Source organism: Corythoichthys intestinalis, chromosome 19 (genome assembly GCF_030265065.1).
Source record: "Corythoichthys intestinalis isolate RoL2023-P3 chromosome 19, ASM3026506v1, whole genome shotgun sequence".
Classification (NCBI taxonomy): Eukaryota; Metazoa; Chordata; class Actinopteri; order Syngnathiformes; family Syngnathidae; genus Corythoichthys; species Corythoichthys intestinalis.
The window spans coordinates 7,960,619-7,982,949 of NC_080413.1; the positions used below are offsets into that span (position 1 = coordinate 7,960,619).

A 22,331-nucleotide genomic window follows, 5' to 3' on the forward strand; every position below is an offset into this window, starting at 1 on the left:
TATGATTCTAACTCACATAATAATGCTATTTAAGACTTTTTTTTAATCCTGTCATATGCACTTTAAAGATGGGGGAAAATAGTGAAAAAACAATATTGTTAAAAAAATAAAGTGTCATATAAATAGACAAATACATTAGGACAATATATTTAATTTTTTTCAAAAATACATTTTTTTTTTTAATTAAGAAAAAGATGATAGTAAAATATCGATAGTATTATATCAATAAGGATTATTTTAAAAAATAATAATAAAAAAATCTGTGAATCAACCCCAAAAAATTTACAACAACAAAATGAAGTGACCAAAAATAGGGCAACACAATTGAGTACAAACACTAAACAATACAGTTTTTATGAGTCAAAAGCGGGTTACAAAAAAAAAAAAACCAAACGGAATGTGGCACCCTTGGGGTCAAAGGCCGCGCCCATTTGGGACTGTCAAAGCTCAGCGTGACATAAACAATGAGAGGTCCACTTCATGAAAATATGAATTTTGCACTCATCTGAAGGCGCTTTATCGCGGCGCTTCATTATGCAATGTTTAATATTAATAAAGAAAGTAGATAGATATATTATTCATAAGCTGATTTACTGTGGAATCCGTGTGCATGTGTGTGTGTGTCTGTGTGTTGACGTGAGTGACACATTGAGACTCTCCCTTGCTACGGGCGATACAAGCAGACGACGCTCTTACTTCTTTTCCATCGTGACAATTCCTGCCACTAGTTAAGAGGATTTGTCCGAGCACGGAATTTATAATTCATGCAGATCCCCATTTTTAATAGGGGGCCTAAATGATTCACCGCGGGTGCGTCTCAAAGGTGCGCCCGCCAAATGAAGATGAAGGAAGGCGGGTCAACCGATGTCATTGAGGAACTTGGCAGTGTCACTTCATGACATCATGTCACTTGGAATTGTATAAGGAAATATTAACAGCTACATTAGAATGTCACTATGTCACTACATTTTTTTTTTTTTTTTGTAGTTGTTGCCATTTGGCCTACACGTTCCCATAAGAATTTGGTGCACAAGTGTGGATTCATTTAGTGCATGTTCATTTCTTCTTCCCATCATCCATTTTTAATGAAACGTTTTCACGTCACTCTCAAATTTTTCCAATTATGGGAGAGTGACTGCTATTTAATATTCCAAGGTGGGCAATAAACACTTTTTAAATGGTATAGGAATCATAAAATAAATCATATAGGTGATCTGATGTAATTAAAGTGTTAGTAAAGCCCATTAAAACTGGATTATGTAGCTTCTCTGGAGAAAAAAAATACAGCACAAATAAAGCTAAAAATTTTGTATTGCCACTAATAATTATAAAAATAATAATATCAAGAGTCACATTTAATCAGAAAAGACACTACTTGTCCTCATCTACTTGATCACAAATACCACTTTTTTAACAAACGTTGTCGCATGTCAGATTCGATTAAATGTTACATATCTCGTCCACGGTTTGTTTATACTGACAACTAGTCATTTGGCTCCCTCTAGCGTTCATAATTGTAACTAATATACAGAACTTGAACGATTATGGAAAACAGTAATGATATTCGCCCCCAAAAAAAACAAAAAAATAGGAACGGCTTTTACGAAAGATTTCTTGTCTAGTCACGTGGCTGTAATTCAGGCTGGATGTTTGGGGAAAATATTATAAAAAATATGTAATTTAGTTACGCGTCCCTGTCGTTTATGAAAAGGTAAGTCGTTTGAAAATTGAAAAATGTATCGCTATTTCAAAGTACACGCTGTACACGAACGACTAAATCATAAAATGGCCGACAAGTGACGACGCATGTCGACGTAGACTGACAGCGCGCATCAAACATCTAGTTTACACATTTTATCTCGGCAAGTCATAGTCCAGTGTATGCGTAACGACGTCACCATGACGTAACATCCGACGTAACAAAAATGGCGGCGCTCTTGCCAAGCACAATGGATGCCGCTTGTTAAAGTGAGCCGCGTACTTCGAGTCAACCAGGATTGTCACAGCGGTTTTTTACGCCGGCGACTTCATGTTAAAGGTAAAATTAATCGGGCTTCAAATAACAAATGCATATTCCAACAAATACTGACATTTGGTGCCTTTTCGTGTCGAATTAGATGATCGTGCTAAATGGCTAGCTCGTCAGCAGCGCGGAAATTGCTCATACATTTCCTTTTTAAAAAAAAAAAAAAAACAATCGCCATCTCGGGTATTTAATTCTTATTTGCTCGTGCTTAATGGTCAAATGAAACTTTCTAGTTATTTAGAACCAGTGTTGCTAGTTTGAATGAAAACTGGACTTTCACATTTTACTTTTTACTGTTTAGTGACGTTATCGTTGTTTTCGAACAACAAATTTAGTAAGGACATAAGTAAATTAACATTTATTAAAAATTGTGTCAACATTTTCAAGTAAGTTTTTGAATTAAAATAAATCCTTCAAATCTTTGTATTTAAAAAACTGTTCTGTGGAATAAAACATCTTAAAGACGACGTATAAGTCATTAAATGATGCATATGTCATCATGTATGTCTAATTTTATCATGGTGACATCTTGCAGTTCACAGCTGAAGCTCTTTTCTAAAAATGTGCACTCTATAGGGCTGTAGCTATCGAATATTTTAGTAATCTAGTATTGTACTGAAGATTCCATCGATTAATCACGTAATTGGAAAAAACGTTTTTTTAGATAAAGAGAAATTATTAATATACATGAGAAAACAAAACATTTCACCTAATATTGAACCGTTTTCAGACATTTTATTTTTTATGTACATTGTTGAAAACTGCCAACAATTGCATCTCAGAAAAAGAAAAACAAATTCAAGTAGTGCTGCAGCTATTGATTATTTTAGTAGTCGACTAATCGATGAACTACTTAGTTCGAATAATCGAGTAATCGAGTAAGGAACATAAAAAAATTACCTGAGCTGAGCCTCAAATTATTTTAAAAAAAAATAAATAAATGAGGATATAAGTTACAACAAAAGAACAATTGGCTAACCTACATGGTAAAAGTCTGCTAGCTTAAATGCTATAAAATGTTTTTTTTTGTGTGTGTTTTTTAAACCATGAGCTTAACAAACGGTTCAAACACATGTGCCCACCAAAAAAAAAAAGGCTAAATATACCTATAAACTGAATTACAAATGCATTTAAAAAAAAAAAAAAAAAAAAAAACATTATCTTAAACAAAAACTTAGCTTATGTTGTTCTTAACAGGGAGCAGCTGGATTCAGCCATGTGAAATGAGGCAGACTAGAGGGCAGTTTATCCACCCAAATCAATACAACTAAATGCAAACACTTTTAAAACAAACCATTACAGCGCCACTTTAATTAAACGAATACTCGAAGCAGAAAAATGTAATTCGAATATTTTTTCTTATCGACTACTCGAGTTAATTGATTAATCATTGCAGCACTAAATCCAAGGCTTTCACTCAAAAAACCTCTAGATCTTATTTAAAAAATAAAGAAATAAAAATCGCATTACCTAACCTAAAATGTCATTAGGCCTGATAACACACGTCACTTAAAAGTTAGGTGTTTTACCCACATGTCTAAATTGAATTTCCATTTGTGTCAAGCTAATTTTAAGTTTTAAGCTAGTCCATACAGTAAGTCTTGATAAGAGTTTTGAGTTTTTGCAGTGTTCAATATGGATGATGCCTGCTGTATTGGAGCACATTAGGCAACCAGCAGTGCTACTTGGTGTTTTATCCATCAATGACTAGTGAGTTAAAATTGACAGTTAGCTCTATTATGTTTTTCTTTTACACTCTAATCGCTCTACAGCCCTGTGTTATTAAGAGATTTAAATAAAACCTGTAGAAAGACGCATTAGCCACGCATTGACAGTAGTCATAATTAATAGAAACCTAGCCCTCCGCAGGGCTAACGTTAGGTTAGCAAGGTACAGTCACGTTAATTTTATTGATTGACGCTACGTTAACTTAATTTGACCTTGTCCAGAGCAGGAGTGGGAACCTCTTGTTACCTCACTATACGATAAGATTTGCGATTCAAAGCTCACGATAACGATGATCTGACTATATGGCGATACAATGATTATCATTGGTCAGGAAATCATTCTAGGATATTCTACAAACAATTATGAAACAGAAAACGAGCTTCTGCTGCGAATTGGAATGAGTTTATCATTTGTAGATGTCCAATCCATTTCCAAACAGATTGAACGTCTATGGCTGTCATCGGCAGCCAATGCCAGGCAATGATGTCATTTTTGGCCATTTAAGGTCATTTACCTGTTGATTTTCAGTTACTTCCCCGAAAATCGGACAGAATGACCCCGAATGCTCTGGTTTAAAATTAGTGCTGCAACAATTAATCGATTAACTCGAGTATCCGATTAGAAAAAAAGATTAAAATTTTTGCTGCTTCGAGTATTCGTTTAATTAAAGTGGCGCTGTAATGGTTTGTTTTGAAAGTGTTTGCATTTATTTTTATGGATTCGGGTGGATACACGGCCATCTATTCTACCTCATTTCACATGGCTGAATCCATCTGCTTCCTGTTCAAACCAACATAAGCTAAGTTTTTGTTTGAGCTAATGATTTTTTCGAATGCATTCGTAATTTAGTTTAAAGGTATATTTAGCCATTTTTTGTGGGAATATGTGTCTGAAACATTTGTTAAGTAAATTTGTAAAATTTGTTAATTTTGTCACACCAGAGTATTGCTCCTCCGCTGTCTGAGTAAACGGGGTGCCTTCAGTGGAGCTGCAGTATTGAAGTGTGTATAATGGTATGGTCTTACAGTGAATACATGAAACGGTGTTCGCCTTGGTGTCCCAGCTTGAAATCCTCCCACACTTTTGACATTTTCTGCTTTTGCTTGGTGCCTTTATCTAAGCTTTCGTCGGCTTTGTCGTTACCGCTATAATTCATGCATGGTTGAAATCAAAATGTCGTTCTTAAAGCTGGCGAAATTAAACGATTCCTCGAGGCGGAGAAAATTCCTCGATCAATTCGTAAAATAAAGTTACTCGAATTATTTAAGCAATGGTTTCAGCTCTAGTACTGTACATTTATTCTGACTTAAGAGAACAGTGAATCATGTTTTGGGCTTCCAGGCGGCCAGTGCAGGCCCCTCTTCAGCGGTGGCGTCCCCTCAGCCCATGAAGGACCCCAAAGAAAATGCGGCCATCGGTCCGCAGGCCATGTTGGACCACATCAAGCCGTGCTGGTATTGGGACAAGAAGGATTTGGCGCACACGCCGTCTCAGTCCGAAGGCCTGGACCCGGGCACCGAAGCCCGCTATCGCAGGGAAGGCGCCCGCTTCATATTCGACGTGGGGACCCGACTCGGATTGTATCCTTTTTGTGACAAAGTGAAAAGTTTGTTGTGCTTTTGTGCTCGTGCGATCTCCTTGACGATTTGCAGACATTACGACACGCTGGCGACGGGCATCATTTACTTCCACCGCTTCTACATGTTTCACTCTTTCAAGCAGTTTCCCAGATATGTAAGTTCACTTAATGTGTTTCAAGAGGAAAATGGGTTTTTTTTGTTTATACAAGAAAGCCGATGCAATTCAAGTAAAAGGTGGTAGATTTTTTTTTTCTTCACCCCTTTTAGGTGAACAAGTCACACTTTTATTGTTTTTCTTCAGGTCAAAAACACTTTCAGCTGTTTGACAAAGTTTTTTCTATTGGACAATGTAAATATTTTTTTCATTTAAAAAAATACTGGTATGGAACAAGGATAAGCCATTTTTTTCACTGTAATAATTGTTTTTATACAGTATAATAATAACAGTTAAAAAACGAGTACAATTATTTTTTTTTTTGTATCGTATAATAACAATTAGGGCTGCAGCTATCGATTATTTTAGTAGTCGAATAATCGAGTAATCGGATAAGGAACATAAAAAATTAAAATACCTGAGCTGAACCTCAAACGGTATAAAAAAAATAAATGCCGTAAATGAGGATCTATGTACAACAAAAGAACAATTGGCTAACTTGCATAGCAAAAGTCCGCTAGGTTAAATGCTGTAAAATGCTAACTTTTTTTACAGTGCTCTTAACAAATGGTTCACACACACATATTCCCACAAAAAAATGGCTAAATATACCTATAAACTAAATTACGAATGCATAAAACTTTGGCTCAAATATAAACTTAGCCTTTGTTGGTCTTACCAGGGAGCAGCTGGATTAAGCCATGTGAAATGAGGCAGACTAGAGGGCAGTGTATCCACCCAAATCAATAAATCTAAATGCAAACACTTTCAAAACAAACCATTACAACGCCACTTTAATTAAACGAATACTCGAAGCAGCAAAATTTAATTTGAATCTTTTTTTTCCAAATCGAATACTCGAGTTAATCGATTACTCGTTGCCGCACTAATAATAATAATAGTTTACAAAACTGACTAAAGTTGAATTTTATTCCCTCCAGAAAGTCTTCATTAAAAAGTATATCACATTTTTTACTGCCTATATTTAGCTTTTTGTGGAAAAAGATTTTCTTGCGGGAAAAACATTTTTCAAGAAAAATGCAGTTTTTATGTTTTGAAAAAAAAACATTTTTTTTAAATTCACAGAAAAAATATTTTCAATTAATTTTAATGTGTCACCCCCACCCCCCCCCGAAAGTCTTTTTGTGAAGAATACAGTGGTACCTCTATATACGAATTTCATTCCAAGACCTGGTTTGTAAAATGAAGTTGTCATGTGTCGAGTGGGATTTTCCTATAAGAATACATTATAATTCCATTAATCCGTTGAAGTCCCAAAACCTACGCTAAAACCTTCATAAATACTGCTTGTAAATAAATTACCGTAATTTTCGCATTATAAGGCGCACCTGACTATAAGCCGCAACCCACCAGCCGTGACACGAAAACAACATTTGTTCATAGATAAGCCACACTGGACTATAAACCGCAGCGGTCCTCACTTTATTATGGAATATTTGCACCAAAAGATATTAACCGGTAACACTTTTGACAGCGGCATCATACAACTGTTGTTGTCCAACATGCCTCCTAGCATACATTGCAGCGCTCTAGATATAAATATCAATCAAAATTCATGTTTTGTGCTAATTTTTTATACAGTTACTGTTCCAGTTGTTTCATTAATTGCTAGTTATGGTATTTGGTAACACTTAATATGGCACTTTATGTTAAATTTGAATAGATGTAAAAGATCTGAGCTGGACATTAATGGAGTTAGTAACATAATTTGCTGGATGGCTCCAAATGACGTCTGTCATAAGCATTTAGTAATGGCCATGATAGTGTCACATCATAATTATGACATTCTGTCAAATAAAGTGTTACCAAATACCATAAGTAGCAATTAATGAAACAACTGGATAGTCTGCAACGATTAATCGATTAACTCGAGTATTCGATTAGAAAAAAAGATTCAAATTAAATTTTGCTGCTTCAAGTATTCGTTTAAAGTGCCGATTTAGTGGTTTGTTATGAAAGTGTTGGCATTTAGTTTTATTGATTTGGCTGAATCCAGCTGCTCCCTGTTAAGACCAACATAAGCTAAGTTTTTGTTTGGGCTAATGTTTTCTTAATGCAATTTTGAAGTAGTTTCTAGGTATATTAAGCCGTCTTTTGTGGGAATATGTGTCTGAACCATTTGTTAGGGAAGTTTTGTGTAAAAAAAAAACAAAAACATTAGCGTTTTACAGCATTTAAGCTAGCAGACTTTTGCTATGCAAGTTATCCAGTTGTTCTTTTGCTGTACATGCATCCTCATTTTTAAAAATTTTTATACCGTTTCAGGCTCAGCTCAGGTATTTTAATTTTTTTATGTTCCTTATCCGATTACTTGACTACACAAACTAACTAGTTCATTGATTAATCAACTACTAAATTAATCGATAGCTGCAGCCCTGCAACTGGAACAGTAACTGAATAAACACAAAACATGACGTTTGATTAGTTTGTTATTTATATCCGTAGCACTGCAAAGCATGCTATGAGGCATGTGTTACCTATTAACCCAAATAAATAAACAAATAAACCGCACTGGACTATAAGCCGCAGGATTCAAAATGAAGGAATAAAGTAGCGGCTTATAGTCCGACGATTACGGTATTAATCTGTTGTGTTTTGCATGCTGTTATTGAACGCACCATGTGACGAGAGAGGGAGGTGCGGTAGAGTTTTTACTATTTTACATGTTGTTGTTGGCGTTGGCTACGGTTGACAGTAGCAGTGTTGTGTTGCACAAGTTCTGAAATAAATTATTAAAACCCTGACAGAGCTGGCGACTTCCTTGCCGATGTTATAATAATAATAAATAATCGGAAATATTTTTTATTGTATGTATATTTTGTTGTCACCTTAAAGTTTAGAGACTGGGAAATGGAGAAGACCGGCCATATTGTCGAGCCAGTTTACTCACGTGCATACCACGTTCAGATTTTTCGATCATTTCCCTCTTAATTTTAATGGTAAGCATTAACTTGTTTCCTTTTTTTTTTCCCACCGTCTTGGGACCCATGTTGATTTCTCTCACAAGAAAATCTGCTGTGCGTCCATCTTGCGGGAAAACAATGAAATTGTGACACTGTCATAAATCGTATTTCGAGCCTGAGTCAAATTTTACGTCGGATGTCGAAAGGATCCTATGTCGATGCACCACTGCGTTGCGTTTTCCTACCAAGAAAATTGTACCAACATTTTGAGAAAAGTTTGCAGTGAGCTAAAACGTCACAATGGGATTTGTGTTTGAGGTGACGGGCGCTTGCTGTCTCTTCCTTGCTGGCAAAGTTGAGGAAACGCCTAAAAAGTGTAAAGACATCATCAAGACGGCTCGCAGTTTGCTGAACGACGTTCAGTTTGCTCAGTTCGGAGACGACCCCAAGGTCTGCTTAAAAATCAGTTTACCTTCATTTGTGGAAAAATGTCCATCAAAATGTACTGTTCTTACGTGTTTCAGGAGGAGGTGATGGTATTGGAACGAATTCTGCTGCAGACCATCAAGTTCGACCTGCAGGTGGAGCACCCGTACATGTTCCTGCTGCGATACGTCAAGCAGCTCAAAGGTTCGATCACAACACAATAATTACGCTGCTTGTTCGATGTGAACTATTGACGTCGGCTTTCTTTTGTTATGAAAGGGGAGAAGAATAAAGTGTGCAAGGTTCTCCAGATGGCTTGGACCTTCGTCAACGACAGGTGAGCCTCTTGACACGTGATCGCATTTCGAATTCTGAGCTAGAATGGCAGGAGTCTTTAAACGAGTAACATTTTTTGTCTTGAAAAAAGTCCAAATATTTAGACCATAGTGTGATTAATTCAAGAGAACTGGTGTTTTTTATGAAACACCTATCGTAATGTCTGCCAAAATAAAAGTGCTAGTGTTATGAAAAAGTTTTATTGTTGGTGGGAAAAATCATATTAGCAAAAGTGCTGATTAGTTTCTGTATTTTTTAGGATTAAAAAAAAACAAACAAAAAAACATATTCAAAGATTCATAAAAAAAAAGTAAAAATTGTATTTTCCAAGAATGAAACTGCAAAAAAAATCTGGCAAAATCGATGATTATAAGTGGAAAAAATATTTTCTTTCCAAAGATATGTTTCCTACAGTGGTATGAAAAAGCATCGGAACCTTTTGAACCATCAAATGTGATCTGATCTTTGTCAAAATCACACAGATGTAAAAACAGTGTCTGCTTTAACTAAAACCACCCAAACATTTATAGGTTTTCATATTTTAATGAGGATAGCATGCAAACAATCACAGAAGCGGAAAAATAAGTAAGAACTCTCTGCCGAAAGAGACTTAAAGAGTAATTGAAAGGAATTTTTACCAAATTGTTATTGTCTTGACGAGAGAAATTGTCTGATGTGCATCATGGCTCTGTCAGAAGAGCTGTCTGAAGACATGTGATGAAGGATTGTTGATTTATAAAGTTGGCAAAAAATGCAATACCATCTCTAAAAGTCTGGATGTTCATCAGTCGGTCAGATAAGTTGTCTACAAATGGAGAGAGTTTGGCATTGTTGCTTCTCTCCCAAAGAGTGGCCGTCCACCAAAGATGACGCCAAGAGATCAGTGCAGAATACTCAGAGAGGTAAAAAAAGAACCACAACGTGTCCGCTAAAGAATCACTGGCACAGTCCTATATCTCTGCGCACACATCAACTATATGTAGAACTATAGCCAAGAATGGTGTTCATGGGAGGACTCCACGTAGGAAACCACTGCTGTCTTAAAAAAAACATTGTTGCTCGTTTAATGTTCGCAAAAACACTCTACAGAAATTTTGGCAAAATATTTTGTGGACTGATGGAACCGAAGTTGAATTGTTTGGAAGTAACACACAACGTCATGTGTAAAGGAAAAATGGAACAGCTCATCAACACCTCAGCACCACCGTAAAGCATGGTGGAGGAAGCATCATAGTTTGGGGCTTTTTTGCTGCCTCAGGGTCTGGACAACTTGCATTCATTAATGGAAGAATGAATTCAAAAGTTTATCAGGATGTTTTGCTGGAAAACCTGAGGCTGTCTGTCAGACAGTTGAAGCTAAAAAGACGACGGTTGTCTGCAACAAGACAATGATCCAAAACCCAAAAGTAAGTCAACTTCAGAATGGTTTCAGAAGAACAAAATACACGTTCTGGAGTGGCCAAGTCAAAATCCAGACTTGAACCCCATTGAGATACCGTGGCATGACCTAAAGACAGAGATGCATGCCAGACATTGCAGGAATCTGAACTACAGCAGTTTTGTAGAGAATAATGGGCCAAGATTAGTCCTGATTGATGTGCCAGACTGATCTGCAGCTACAGCAAACGTCTTGTTGAAGTTATTGCAGGCAAAGGGGGGGGGGGGCACATAAAATATTAAATGTGATGGTTCACTTACTTATTTTTTCCCTCTTCTGTCATTGTTTGCATGCTATCCTCATTAAAATGTGAAAATCGATAAATGTTTGGGTGGTTTTAGTTAAAGCAGACAGTCTTTTTCATCAGTGTGATTTTGACAACGAGCAGATCACATTGGTGATTTTACGCAGAAATGTGAGAAATTCCAAAAGGTTCAGATACTTTTTCATACCACTGTACTTTTATTTCCAGATTTTTTTTAAAGAATGGGTCAATCCAATTGTTTTTTTAAAAATTTTTTAATTTTTCTTTCAAATACATAGTTTTCTTCAAGAAATCTTTTCTTTTTGTATAGTAAAATCAATTTTTTATGAGTGGAAAGAAGTCAAACGTCTTCCTTTCATCAGTAACAATTATAAACCCTATTCAGAACATGATCCAGTTGACCTATAATAACCTGATTGTGGCTCCTCCCACTCTGCAGCCTGTGCACCATGCTTTCACTGCAGTGGGAGCCTGAAATCATTGCGGTGGCCGTCATGTACCTCGCGGGCCGCCTGTGCAAATTCGACATCCAGGAGTGGACTGCCAAGCAGTCGTCGCGCCGCTGGTGGGAGCAGTTTGTACAGGACGTTCCCGTGGAACTTTTAGAAGGTACCGCCCACTAGATTTTTCCTAATAGGCCAGAAGATACTGTCCAACACAACTGGATGTGTTGCCTTTTAGACATCTGCCATCAAATTCTGGACCTATACTCGCACGGCAACAAGCCCATCCCACAGCAAATGCAGGAAAAGGAGCGGGCGTCCACAGCACCCCCTTTGACCCCAGCGCCTCCAGCACCGCAGTCTGTGGCCGTCCCGCCCCCACCGCCGGCTAAAAAGACGTCCCCTCAGGGCACCAGTCCTGCGCGACAGCTTAAGCGATCACACGTGAGCACTTCATTTGCGCTCTTTTATCATAATTGCGCTAGATGCTAAAATGGATGTTTTGCTTGCAGCCCTCCCCCAAGGAAGAACCAAAGCCTCCAGGTAAGACCATTTCTAAAAAGTAGCACATGATAACACCTGCATTAGATAAAATTGAACAATCTTTCATCCTCAGAACAAGTGGGAGCAAAGATTCCTCGACTGGAGAGTCCCATGCCACCACTACCGACGTCACAACCGCCACCCGGTATGCAAAATAACACAACACAAACACAAAGTGAACATACAGTGAGGAGCAGAAGTATTTGCACTAGGGCTGTCAAACGATTAAAATTTTTAATCGAGTTAATTACAGCTTAAAAATTAATTAATCGTAATTAATCGCAATTAATCGCAATTCAAACCATCTATAAAATATGCCATATTTTTCTGTAAATTATATATATATTCTTTAAAATAATTTGTTGAAATGGAAAGATAAGACACAAGATGGATATATACATTCAACATACGGTACATAAGGACTGTAGTGGGCATTTCACTCTGCTGTCATTTAAATCTGTCTATGCTGTCCTCACTCCGAAGCGTCTACTTTTTCCAAAGCTGGACAGCTAGTGAACGACACCTTAATAATCAGACTTCTTCCTTTTTCATCTGATTTATTAATAAAATGGCCTCAAACCACTGTCCTCTTTAGACCGTAGTGAAACTACAAAAAAAAGTACACAAGCATTGCATTAGCAACAACGTTAGCTTAGCACGCTATACAGGTTCACTAAACAAAAACAAAAAGCATCTCATACAAAAAATATAACATTTCGCTTACTAACATAATATGTACATTCTTTACAACAACCATACTGATGGACAAATCTTGTCCAAGGATCATATAAGCACAACATTATAATGTAGGCGTCAGCCCGAGACATCGTGCAGCCATATTGAACTGGCAAGAAAGCAATAAACCATGTCGCAAAGCGACCACAAGAGTTCGCTGTTAGACAGCACAAAAAAACTTGCCAAAAGGCAGAAAATACTGTCTGAGCGGGACATGTGCGTTAATTGCGTCAAATATTTTAACGTGATTAATTTAAAAAATTAATTACCGCGCGTTAACGCGATAATTTTGACAGCCCTAATTTGCACCCTTTTGTTATTTTGCAAGTTCCCCCACTTAGAAAATAGGTAGAGGTGTGAAATTTCAATCATAGATGCATTTGCACTTATAGAGACTAGAGCTGAAACGAATACTCGAGCAACTCGAGTTTAAAAACTGATCCGAGTAATTTTATTCACCTCGAGTAATCGTTTATTTTGACAGCTCTAAGCATCACGTTTTGCTCGGACTACTTTTAATGCGGGACAACGCGCTGATGTCACGTGCGTGGAGGAAGAAGCAAAAAAAAAAAAAAAAACTGCAGCCAACAGCCGCTACACACGACGCCGACGTTGCTAAATACTAGCCCGCACGATGCTACGTTGGTAGCAGGTAGTGTCTGATGAATCTCATAGACAGGCATGAAAATCTCTCACCTTTCGGCGAAATTCGCCGTTTTGAAGTCAAAAAGGGCGACCTACGTGAATTGCGTAGATCCGAGGAGAAATTCTTTTTGGGCGGAAGGGGGGGGGTTGGGAGGTTTTATTTAATTATTATTATTATAATCATGTGATTAACTTATTACGTAAACTGAGCACTTAAGAACACAGTCAGCAAATCCTTCTAGATGCTTCGCTGACGAGAACCAATCATCAGCCCAAGCTGCGTTCCATTATTCCAAACGCGCGTGTACATGGAGTGCTCGGAGAGCCTTCGGTTGCATTGCAAAGCTAAAAAGCAGGCCTTATCCACATCGGGGCAGACCAGAGCGCAGCATACACACTTGCCTGTATTTGCCAGCAGATTGAATTTGGTGAGTAATGGTTTCAATCGTTTTCACGTTTTGCGATATAAAAAAGTTACTGCCATTCGTTGCAGCTTGCGTTGAACACTGCCAGAGCTAGCCAAATCTCCCATGAAAAAAAATAGCTCCCGTTAAATTGGCGTCAAGCTTGTGTATTTAACGGTAATATAAACGAAGAAACACACTGTTGAGTCAAATTAAGCGGCATTCTCTCGGATGGAGGGGGCGCCTCACATCGCTCCCGTCGTCCGCCGGAGACGCGTTATTTTCGGCTTGGATTTGAGCTGACGGCCGGTGTCGGCACAACAGCGGCCCGACGAGTGGTGGGAATGAGTCCTGCTTCTTAAAGCTTTTCAGAAATACAGGGATCCCTCGTTTTTCGCGGTTAATGGGGACCAGAACCCGCCGCAATAAGTGAAAACCGCGAAGTAGCGGCCCCCCCCCACCCCATTTTTTTGTGCGTGTTCAATGCATTTATTCAGATTTTACATTGGAAAAAAGATACATATATATAAGACATGTTTTTTCACTTTTTTCACCAAAGTATCATTTATAAATGGTTTTCAAGCACTTCAAAATGTAAGAATTATGATAAGTTTTAAACATGTTACTGCCCCACCGAATTATTTTTAAACAAGAATAAAGTAGTTAGAAAATGCTTGGCTTTATTAAAAGCTTCATAGTGAGTCTACTCAAACCCTCTCAGGCTTTGGTAAACGGTGATTGGCACATGTGCAAAGTTTTTCTTTTTATATATATTTTTTTGTTTGAAGCAACTTATTTGATTGAATAATAAAGACACAAATGTCCTAGCCAAAATGTGGCCCAAACGCAAAACATTACTTAAATGGAAACATTTGTTTCAATCAAGAAAAATAGTTTTCAAATGCTTTTTTTGTCTCAAATTTATTATTGCAATCAAAAACTTTTTTTTTTTTTTAATTGAAGCTACTTTTTGGGATTAAAAGTATGTACTGTATTTTGATTGAAGCAACTTTGTTTTTGATAGAAGTAACTTTGTTTTTTGATTGAATAATAAAAACACAAATCTAACTCCATCGTTATTGAGTGAGAAAGAAATTAAGAAAGCTTTAAAACTAAAAGCCACCGGGGAGTCTGTTTGTTTTTTTAAATATTTATATTTCATTACATAGACATGCATCGTAGGGAAGGGAGATTGAGGGATAAAAAAAAGGAGTTAGATGAGGCTGCTAAAGGCAGTGGATACCTCATCAGCTGGGTGAATAGCAGACCTGGTAAGAACAAGTTTGCAAGGATAGTCGGGTATTAAATCCAATTATGAACACAATTACAATGTTATTTTTCTATAAGATTTTTATGTCATTGCTTTATTAATCATTAGGTGCTAGAGTTGTTAAGTATGGATAATAATGAAATAATAGTTTTAAGAAAACTGCTGTTGGTGGCTCAGTGACCATCTGATGTGGTTTGTTCTCAGATGAACAAGTTGAGGAAGAAGTTTTGATGCAGAGGTTGAAGGAAGAAAAGAGGCAGACTGACTGAGTCACAGCCAGAAAGTGTTGATGACAGTTTTGATTTCTATTCACTGTTGCCCCCTCCCAATTAAAGTATGTCACAGTCGCAGCCAATTATTATCTAAAGCTGGTTAAAATTGAAGTTCTGTTGTTTTAAGGTGTATTAAATACTTGTTCATGTGCCCCTTTTGATCTACGAGCACCCACCCCTCCACCGGTCTCTGCATGGCCCTGCTGAAACACAGTGTGGGTCGACAGAGCTCAATATTTTGTTGGGGTATACAATACAGTGTACTGGAATATATTTCCTCCACACCCTTCTTACCTTTTTAACCCCTGACCCATTTTCATGCCTGCATAGAGATCACATGTATGTTGAACTAGATGCGAAATGACAGACTCTGCCGCGTCTGGGCAGTGTTAGTAAACAGCCGCCATTTTAAAGCAGCTGAGCGCTAAGTGCTAATAAAGAGCGCTAAGCGCTAATAAATAAGATTAACGTTACTGTCACTAGGTCAAGTAACATTAGCCTGCGGAGGGCTAGGTTTCTATTAATTATGACCATTTTCGATGCGTGGCTAACGTGTCTTACATACAGGCTTTAACATAACATTGCGTTGTGGAGTGATGAGGTTGTAAAATAAAAACTCAATAATGCTAACTATCAATTTTAGCTCAGTAGTTATTTCTGGATAAAACACCAAGTAGCACTGGTCCCTAATGTGTTCCAATACAGCCTGTATCATACATTTATTTTGAACAATGCAAAAACTCAAAATCCTATCAGGACTTACAGTTTAGACTAACTTAAAACTTAACTAGAACTTAAAAATGGCTTGACACAAATAGAAATTCAATTGAAACACGTGGGAAAAAATCCTAACTTTGAAGTGATGTGTGTTATCAAGCGTAACGGCATTTTTAGGTAAGAAATATATATATATATTTTTTTATTTATTATTTTTTTTAAATACGATCTAAAGGTTTTTTGAGTGAAAGCAGTGAATTAGTCTTTTTTATTCTAGTTACATCTGAGATGCAATTGTTGGCTGTTTTCAACAATATACATCGAAAATAAAGACATTGACTGAAAATGGTTCAAGATTAGATGAAATGTCTTGTTTTCTCATATATATTTATAATTGCTCTTCACCTAAAAATATATTTGTTTTATCCGATTAATCGATAAAATTTTCAGTCGATTACTCGATTACTAAAATATTCGATAGCTGCAGCCCTAATAGAGACATAATCTTTTTTAAAAAATGTACATTTATGATTTTTTTTACTTATTTATCTGTAATTTACTGGGGTTCGTAAGTAAGTAAAAAAAAAAAAAAAAAAGTCCACCTTTAGCCTATTAGTAACCAACCACACACTACGCGTTTGAGCTCATTATTGTCACCTATGCACCCCACAGTCAGTCATAACCAGTTTTGGGCACGTTACTTTAAAAAAGTAATTAGTTACATTACTCACTACTTCTTCCAAAAAGTAACTGAATTAGTAACTAATCGTAAAAGTGACTATTTCCGTTACTTTAAAAAGAACTTGTTGCATGTCAAAGAATTTCGAATTTTCTGAGCAGTATTCGAGTCAGTGGAATAGAGAAGAACTGACGGGTAGTTAACTTGTTAGGTGCTTCAGCAGATTTGAATTGCTTACCACAGATGTCGACAAAAGCTTTGCCCCGGGACATAAATTACACATTACATGCAGGTTCTTTCCTTTAATTTCGGCAAACTTGAAATAGTGTCTATATCTCCACCTCTTACAATTTTTCTTCTGAATGCGCTGCCATCCCGACCCTGTGCATCTGTTTTGCGTGTGTGTGTTTGCTGCACGCGCTGTTCCGGTTTGCTTGTAAAATCACCGGCTCTGATTGGCTTACCACGACACATGACTCTAACCCTCAGCCAATCACAATCACTTCCATCGCATCTCTCGAGGGGCTGCATTTAGGTAGGCTCGTTTCCCGACAATTCACGTCACCTTCAAAGAGTCTGCCGTCCTCAAGATGGAAGCAGAATTATTGCTGGCTGACAGTGGGAGATGGGAACGAGGCTAGCATCAGGTGTAGCAAACACAGAAACGTTACCAAACTTTGGAAAGCATTGTCTAATTGAATGAGCAGGGACAAACAGCTTGGAGTTAGAAGTACATGCGCTATTCTGGAACCTGAACGCACCCCAAGTCTTGGATGACAAATCAACAGAGCAGAGAGTCGACTCGACACGGCTGATAGTTTCTTCAATTTATTCAGGGTAAGTAACGCACCGCTTTTGACCGTCAGTAACGGTAACGGCGGAAAAAGTAATTAGTTAGATTACCCCGTTACTGAAAAAATAACGCCGCCAGCACTGGTCATAACCCAACTGCTACCATGGGCAAGGCCAGAGAACTTTTGAAAGACACCAGATAAAAAAATGTTGAGCTCCACAAAGCTGGAAAAGACTGAGACAACTGGAAAGCATCTTGGTGAGAAAAAAATCGACAGTTGCAGTAACTGTTAGAAAATGGAAAAGGCTAAACGTGATTGATAATTTACCTCGGACTGGTTCTCCATGTAAAATCTTCCCTCGTGGGGCATCACTCATGATGAGAAAAGTGTGGGCTCAGCCTAGAACAAGGCAGGAGCTGGTCAATGACCTGAAGTGAGCTGGATGCACAGTTTCAAAGCCACTGTCAGTAGAACACTGCGGTGCAATGGTTTAAAATCATGCATTGCTCAGAAGGTTCCCCTTTTGAAGCCAGTACATTCGAAAGCCCGGCTGAAGTTCGCCAGGGACGATCTGAATGATGCAAAGGGGTCATGTGGTCAGATGAGACCAAAGTAGAACTTTATGGTGCTAACTTTACTCGTTGTGTGTGGAAGAAAAAGGACATGTACAATCCCAAGAACACCATCCCCACTGTGAAATATGCTCATGCATTGGGGCTGCTTTTTGGCAAAGGGGACAGGACGACTACTGTACGAAGCAGAGGATGAATGGTGAAATGTATCGTCAGATTTTGAGCCACAACCTTCTTCCCTTAGTCAGAGGTTTGAAGATGAGTCAGAGCTGGATCTTCCAACATGTCAGTGATCCGAAGCACACAGCCAAGCTGACCAAGGAGTGGCTGCGTAAAAAGCATATCAAGGTTCTGGAGTGGCCTAGCCAGTCTCCAGACCTCAATCCAATAGAAAATCTTTAGATGGCGCTGAAACTTTGTGTTTCTCAACGACAGCCCAGAAACCTGTCAGATCTAGAGAAGATTTGTGTGTAGGAATCGGCCAAAATCCCTACTTCCATATGTGATTGTAATTTCAAAAACAAAGGCTTCTGCACTAAATATTAGCACTGATTTTCTCAGGAATACAAATACTTATGAACCCCAGTAAAATGCAAATTGTTGAAAAATCATACAATGTGAGTTCCGATTTTTTTTTTTTTTTTTACATTATTGCATTTTCACTTATAGAGACGTAATGTAATGAATCTCTGATTGAAATTTCAGGCCTCTACCTATTTTCTAAGCGGGTGAACTTGCAAAATCGCAAGGGGTGCAAATACTTCTGCTCCTCGCTGTACATCGAAAGATTCCTGCCAACCCTCCCAGTCAAAATCTTCTATGTTTAAATTCAAAGAAACACATTTTTTTACCTGATTTTTTTGGTTTGTTTTTCTCTCCCAGACCGCAAACCCGCCGCCCCCGCTCCACCCGCCGAAGCGGAACCCCCTAGCGAAGCGGCCCCACCACCCCCCCACGCGCCGCCGCCCAACCAGCCCCCTCCCCTTCCCCACCGGCCTCCGCCTCCACCGCCCTCCAACTACGTCATGTCCACCAGCAGCTCGTACATGTCGGGCGAGGGCTTCCAGAGTCTCCAATCCATGATGAAGACAGAAGCGCCCGCCTACGTGCCCCCCATGCCACCCGCCTATGCGCCCCCTATGCCACCTTACCACGTCTACCCGCCACCTACCGCTCCGCCCCCTGCGCATCCTCCCCCTGCCGGTTACCCGCCACCCACCATGCCCCCTAGCTACCCTCCTCCAGGCTACACCGGCTTCCCCCCACCGCCGCACATTCCCCCGCCCGTCATCGGTTACCCACCTCCGCCCGTTCCCCAAGGCCAACCGCAGGTACCTCTCCCTCCTCCGCCCGGCATGCCCATGAATCGGACCGGCTGGATGAGATGATCCTCAGCCAAAACATCCTAAAAATGGCGCCATTTTAGTTTATTCTTACTTAATTCTTAATTTCTGTCACTCCTTGGAAGAAAAATCACATCTATGTATATAGCATTGTTCAAAGTGCATATTTTGGATTCCTTCATTTCATGAAAGAAAGCCTTTTCCACTAAAATAAAAATTTAAGCATCTTATCAGCATGATTGAGGTGGAATGTCTGGAAGTGAAGCCTTAATTCAGAAGTCGGCAACCCTTTGGCTATTGATCATGTCACCCAGTGAAAGATGATGAGGATTGAGACTGTTGTGGACCAATTTTACCATTAGAGGGCAATACGTATTGGTAAATAAACAAGAAATCAAAGCTGTAAAACAATTTCCATGTTATGAAATTGGAAAACAAAATTGTGCGTAAACTGTTTTCGAGTTTGCCTAGCCCAAATTTAAACCATTCCTGGACAAGATGCGAAGACACTAGGAAGCCTGCTGCATTAGCCCACGAGTACGTACGAGGCGGCCATGTTGGAGATGTCGCATGTTCCCGTCGAAGGTTTGCACGGAATTGAAAAGTAAGTCGTAACTTGTCTATTTCAATTTTAGTTTTGTGGCTTGTAAAAGTATAGTTTCTTAACGATTTTTATGAAGAAAATACATTAGTTTGTGTTAATGCTAAACTAGCTAGACTTTAGCTAAAAGGCAAAAAAAAAAAAATCATACAGTTTTATTTGTATTATGTTTTTTTGTCACATTGTTTTCTTTCTGTTGGAAATTATTCAGTGAAAATAGGTTGCAACTTGCAACCCATTCTGTAATTGAGCTTTTAGTAACAATTAACATAGCCAGTCTATTCATGTCTACCACCCACTGTTGGTTTTTTCAGCCATTTTAATTTTCGTCTTTTGGACGAAAATACTTATTATCAGGACTGTCAAAAGATTAAAATTTTTAACCGAGTTAATCACAGCTTAAAAATTAATTAATCGCAATTCAAACCATCTGTAAAATAGGCCATATTTTTCTGTAAATTATTGTTGGAATGAAATGATTAGACACAAGACTGATATTTACATTCAACATACTGTACATACGTACTGTATTTGTTTATTATAACCAGGGGCGCACATAATTTTTTTTGCCCAGGTTCTCGGAGGAGGACCTGGAGATGTGACTTGGTCCTCATTGAGCTTGAGAACCGACGCGCCTGATGCGATAAATTTATGACAAGCTTTACTTAGAGCCAATTAACTTTAATTAATTATATTAACAATTAATGCTTGATTAACATCAACTGGCACAACAAAATTGCCATGACTTTGAAGTGAAATGTAAAGAAATAAAAAGCACCAATTCAAAATAAAGGGCATTATGCGGCTCCCACATTAACTCCAAACCTTTTTAAAAGTGGGATGTCCTCTTCATAAGACCTCATTGAACGTGCATGTTTAGCTTTGTAAAATGCGAGCAAAAACACGTTTGTCAGTGCATGTCGCTGTTCATTACCTTTATTCCGCCACTTGTCCATAGGGCGAGTGGGGTCCTGTTTGACATCGATAGTTTGCTTAATTGCCACATGCTCTCTTTTTTTCGTGCTTTTCAGTTTGGATGGCTGAAATTCTTTGACCCAACATAAAATGCGCTGCTCTTATCGGCGACATTGGGATTCTCACGGCACATTTTATACCGCATTTCCGTGCGAGCATCATTTGCTTCTAGCCATGGTACCTCCTGTAGCCACTTTTCAGCAAAAGTCCTTTTTTTCGGTAGCTCCGATGACGTCTGTCGTGTGTCTGTCTTTTGACGGGAGTGGGGGAACACGGAAGTAATTACTCAATGTGGCCTGCCTCTTCGACATTTTGAGAAGTTATTTTCTCGTGTCCGCCGCAAATACAGTGGTCAGCCATCGGTACGCAAAAGCGTATGGAAGACGTTGAGGGCCAGCGCGTTTGTCTACGTCCAGTACGCATGTGGCCATGCGGACCACTTATGTGCACCCCTGATTATAACAATAAATCAACAAGATGGCATTAACATTATTAATTCTGTTAAAGCGATCCATGGATAGAAAGACTTGTAGTTCTTAAAAGATAAATGTTAGTACAAGTTATAGAAGTTTTATATTAAAACCTCTCTTAATGTTTGTTTTAATAAAATTTGTAACAATTTCAATCAAAAAATAAATTAGTAACTCGCCATTGTTGATGTCAATAATAATTATGGTGCTAAAACCCATAAAATCAGTCGCACCCAAGCGCCAGCAGAGGGCGACAAAACACCAAAAAACAAGTAACAAGTGGAAATGACACTTTGCTGTCATTTTAATCTGTTTGAGCAGGGCGTGTGTTAAATGTGTCAAATATTTTAACGTGATTAATTTAAAAAATTAATTACCGCCCGTTAACGCCATAATTTCAACAGCCCTACTTAGTCATATTTTAGTCCTTTCAAAATGTGTTCGTCTTTGTCTAGTTTTAGTTAATGAAAACTCAAATTTCGGCTAGTTTTCGTCGACAGTTCTCAAAATGTTTTCGTCTTCAACTTCAAAAGTTTTAGTCCATAAAGGAATAAAAGGTTTCCAACTATTTTGACTGAACGTGACAGACGAGCACATAACTGTAGAGTCTACAAGATTATCAACATTTTCATGACGACAATACACACTCGGGGAAGACGGCACATTATTTGCAACTAATTAAAACTCACCTGGATGCCACGAACTGAACAGTGGGGCAAATAAGTATTTAGTCAACCACTAATTGTGCAAGTTCTCCCACTTGAAAATATTAGAGAGGCCTGTAATTGTCAACATGGGTAAACATCAACCATGAGAGACAGAATGTGGGGGGGGGGGGGAACAGAAAATCACATTGTTTGATTTTTAAAGAAATTATCTGCAAATCATGGTGGAAAATAAGTATTTGGTCAATACCAAAAGTTCATCTCTATACTTTGTTATGTACCCTTTGTTGGCAATAACAGAGGCCAAACGTTTTCTGTAACTCTTC

The 22,331-nt window shown here is 38.3% G+C and overlaps 1 protein-coding gene across 1 annotated transcript; it reads left to right on the forward strand.

The window, feature by feature from the left end:
* The first annotated feature begins 1,893 nt into the window (after positions 1-1,893).
* Positions 1,894-22,039, forward strand: ccnk (cyclin K). The gene is made up of 11 exons (XM_057823660.1): positions 1,894-2,038; positions 5,096-5,334; positions 5,407-5,488; positions 8,731-8,862; positions 8,937-9,042; positions 9,118-9,175; positions 11,317-11,486; positions 11,559-11,764; positions 11,833-11,863; positions 11,937-12,008; positions 18,834-22,039. The coding sequence occupies exons 1-11, from the start codon at positions 2,030-2,032 to the stop codon at positions 19,337-19,339; spliced, it is 1,611 nt and encodes a 536-aa protein (XP_057679643.1). The 5' UTR covers positions 1,894-2,029; the 3' UTR covers positions 19,340-22,039.
* Positions 22,040-22,331: the final 292 nt, after the last annotated feature.

Excerpts from the sequence above, each read along its gene's own strand:
- ccnk (XM_057823660.1), top strand. Across the intron at positions 9,176-11,316 it reads TGGACCTTCGTCAACGACAG|CCTGTGCACCATGCTTTCAC; the intron begins GTGAGCCTCTTG and ends CCCACTCTGCAG. Across the intron at positions 11,765-11,832 it reads GACAGCTTAAGCGATCACAC|CCCTCCCCCAAGGAAGAACC; the intron begins GTGAGCACTTCA and ends TTTTGCTTGCAG.